Below are 3,686 nucleotides of genomic sequence, written 5' to 3'. Positions count from 1 at the left end.
GCTTTTATAATAAGAAACCCAAATCTAAGGCCCCAAATTAAATAATAAGCCAAGCTGGTGCCAGAAATGTGCCAATTTTAACTTTACCTTCCTGTTCATGGAAGCAGAGCCACTTCTTTCTGTTCCTTGAAAAGGTGATTTGCCCTCAATTTCAGGCAGGTATAGAAGGTACATTTTAAAAAAGTTGCCGAGTGACTGCAGGGGGATGACTCCTCCCCAGCCCAGGCAGAAGCAGAGATCAGGATTAGCAAAGACGGAGGAAAGCTCCTGAAAAAAATTTCACGTGTTTTGGTTGCAGCCAGGTATAAGCACGTCATGTTTGACTATGAGAACATTAGGAAGTGGTCAGGCAAACATGCTTGTGAGGAAAGAAATGTGTGTAGAAACTTTTTCTGTATCTTCATTACACCCACTGAGAAAAGGAAGAAAGCCTTTCTTTTTCTGGTAACAAAGAACGAGGATTGCCCACTCCCTGAAGCTTCCGGGTTGGAAACACTCACCAAATCTTCTGCTGTCACAGGCTGCCCACTTTTGTCACTGGCCACCACCATCCTTCCCAGCCGTGCCTTCATGTCCGCGAGGCTGTCCGTCAGGGCCAGCACCGCCATGATCTCGCTGGCCACTGCGATGTCAAACTGCGCCTGAACCAGCCCAAACACAGGTAGCGGTCAGTGACAGTGCCAATGGGACGGCTATTTCCACATGGAGCTGGACTTCAGTCAAGGAGCAAGCGCAGGCCCAGGGAGTCTACCCTCCAAAGGCCATGCATGCAATTCCATCAGTTTTCTGCATGTCTGGACCATGCAGGGTTCGTGCCTGGTGCTCCCTAGGATGGCCTCCCACGGGGAATGTGCTCTTTGTCATGCTCTGCTCAGCAAGGGGTGGACTGGGTTAGGACCCCTGTTACGCCCGCTCACAGCACTACCACATGGTGTGCTATTGTAGCGTGTTTCAGACTTAATTGATTACTAATGTCATTATCAGTCTAGTGTGGTCATTATCAGTCTACCACTGGACCGCAAGCGCCATGAAGGCAGGGACTATATTAGGCAGGTTCACTTCTGAATCCCCAGCATGGAGCTTGAAACCCAGAAGACATGCAATATGCATCAGATGAATTAATGACTAGCCTATGGACCACCTCCCCGTTAGTAATCGGTCTGTCAAGAAGGCTGCATTGTCTGTCTGGCGCAGAGATGAGGGGCAGTGAAAGATGCTGGCTTCCTACATGTGAGGCTACTTTCCCAGAGTTGGATCTCAACACAGCAGGGAGGGCACCCCAGTCAACTGGTGGCACAGACTCAATTTTCAGCTGCCCGGGAGGGTATGGCGACATCAGATCTTGAAGCTTTCAGCAGTGAAAGCTAGAGAGCAGAGACTTTTTGCAAAAAGTTCTAGGACTTCCTATTCCCATCTCTTGGCTCTGGCTCCATTGTTGTACAAAGTCCAACATGAAATAAAAGGGACACAGGAATGTGTACTTCCTCCTCCTCATAATTCAGCCACTAGGAATGTTTCTCTGGACAGAACCACTTCATTACGCCCCAGCTTAATTCTCTTCTTCCCAAGGGGAGTGTGAGCCAGACAAGTTCAAGCTTACGCAGAGAGAGAATGGCCATGCCCTGGTGGGATCACCTTATGAGACATTTTATTATCCATTTCCGTCACTGACAAGTAAGGAAATGAAGGAAATAAGGAACTTTCTGGCTACTTCCTGGTTGAGATTGCATTAGTCACTGATTTAGTGAAAAAATATTACCTGAAAGTCAAATACAACTATATTCAATTATTACATTCTCAATATAACTCATTCCAAACATAAGTGGTTTTTCAACGTATGAAACTTAGGGTTCTCTATACTACCATTCCATTATAAACAGTCCTTATGAGAAAATGACTAATACTGAGATTTTCTGTATAAAACACAAGACTAGACATATTCTTAAAATATTAGCTGTGTAAATAAGAATAATACATAATCCATATTCAAGCTCTTCATTTGTAATTGTTACAATTACAAAATTTCACATCTTGAGCATACAAAAAATGAAACCAAATGGGTCAATTGAGGTATCACTGTTATTCACTTTAATGATTAAATGACATGCATAGCGGAAGGCTGCTCATTTTTGTTTTGCAAATAAAATATTTCAAAAATCATATAAAGATACAAATGAAATTTTTATTGTTTATCAGATCATCATACATTTATTGATTTAGTATTTACCTTTTCATTTTGTAGGTATATAGTAGGTGTATATATTTATGGATTGCATGAAATATTCTGATACAGGTATGCAATGCATAATAATCACAATAGGGCAAATGAGGGATTTAGCACACATTCACACAAAGGCCAATATGGGATATTGGCAAGGATGTGAATTGATATGAATTTCCTAGAAGGTAATGTCAAAACATATGTCAACATTGGAAATTTGTATCCTCTTTGACTCCGCAATCACACATCTGGAATAATATCCTAAGGATATTATCAACAAGTATACACACAAATATATGTGTATACTTCCTACAGCTTACTTGTGATGGCCTGAAACTGCAAACACTCTACGTGTTCATTAACAGGGAAATGGTTGAAGCTACTACGGTACCTCTATGAGATATGATGTGGCCATTAAAAATGAAGATACAGGTCTACCTTTATTGACCTAAAAAGATGTCTTCACTATAGTCTTATGATAAATAAAAAGCAGTTAAAGCTCTTAAATACACTATAACCCTTTTTTACTTAAAAATATCTATGCACAAAGCAACACAAGATATAACCTTGGGCAAGTTTTTTAACATAACATCCCAATTTCCTCATTTGTAAACAGCTTTACAAATGAAATGTGCTAATATACATAATGGAACTGTCAATACAATGCACAGAGTAGGCACTGAAATCAAGGCCACTGTGAATCTTCCATCTCTCCAGTACCTAAAACAGTACAAAACTATGCAGAGAAAGGGCCTTCTTCATTACACGGGCAACTAACGCCAACAGTTGGTATCCATCTTTCTACTTTTCATTCTAGGCACGTATGTACACAAATAAGTTGTAAGTGCCTATAATGTAAGTAAACATGCTGGGTTTTTCTTAACATAAACAGGTTTACACTATCAGTATTTTACTTCGAATTTTTAAAATGGGTTTTACAACCTTTCCAATGTGTATGAGAGCTCTCTACTCACGTCATGACACCTATACACACATTTATTAATTTCAACTCTCCCATGGGACAAAATGGCAGACTAAATATATGCAACCATCCCTACTGTTGGACGTTTGGATTGTTTCCAGTTTTCACCACTGCAAATAATGGCACAACAAATATCCTAATACACAGAATTTTTTTCTGCACGTTACACATTTTCTTCTTCTTTTTATTACAATATTTTTAGTTCCAAAGTTGTAATTGTTGGGTCATTTCAAATTTTAGTAATAACAAACTCATCCAAAAGGGATTTCCACTCCCACTGATGCTGCATAAATGCCCCCATTTCATTGCATCCTCACTAGCATTTAGTACCTCCTATTTTCACTTGACAAGCTCCTAGGTAAATGATACTCCATTGTTTCAATTTGCAGTTTTATGATTACTCATGAATATCTTTTTTATGTTGGCATTTTAGTTCTGTATCCATAAATTGTCTTTTACTTATTTTACTCACTTGTTCAACAG

At 39.8% G+C, this 3,686-nt stretch overlaps 1 protein-coding gene across 1 annotated transcript in view; it reads right to left on the bottom strand.

The window, feature by feature from the left end:
• Positions 1-3,686, bottom strand: part of MTHFD1L (methylenetetrahydrofolate dehydrogenase (NADP+ dependent) 1-like) — a 268,081-nt gene that overhangs the window by 154,827 nt on the left and 109,568 nt on the right. The window contains exon 23 of the mRNA XM_011988735.1: positions 501-641. Coding sequence (XP_011844125.1) covers positions 501-641 — 141 coding nt within the window. The remainder of the gene's footprint in view (positions 1-500; positions 642-3,686) is intronic.

This window comes from Mandrillus leucophaeus, unplaced genomic scaffold, assembly GCF_000951045.1.
Source record: "Mandrillus leucophaeus isolate KB7577 unplaced genomic scaffold, Mleu.le_1.0 Scaffold337, whole genome shotgun sequence".
Classification (NCBI taxonomy): domain Eukaryota; kingdom Metazoa; phylum Chordata; class Mammalia; order Primates; family Cercopithecidae; genus Mandrillus; species Mandrillus leucophaeus.
Note: the sequence above shows the minus strand (reverse complement) of the source record. Positions and strands in the feature narration are given on the sequence as shown.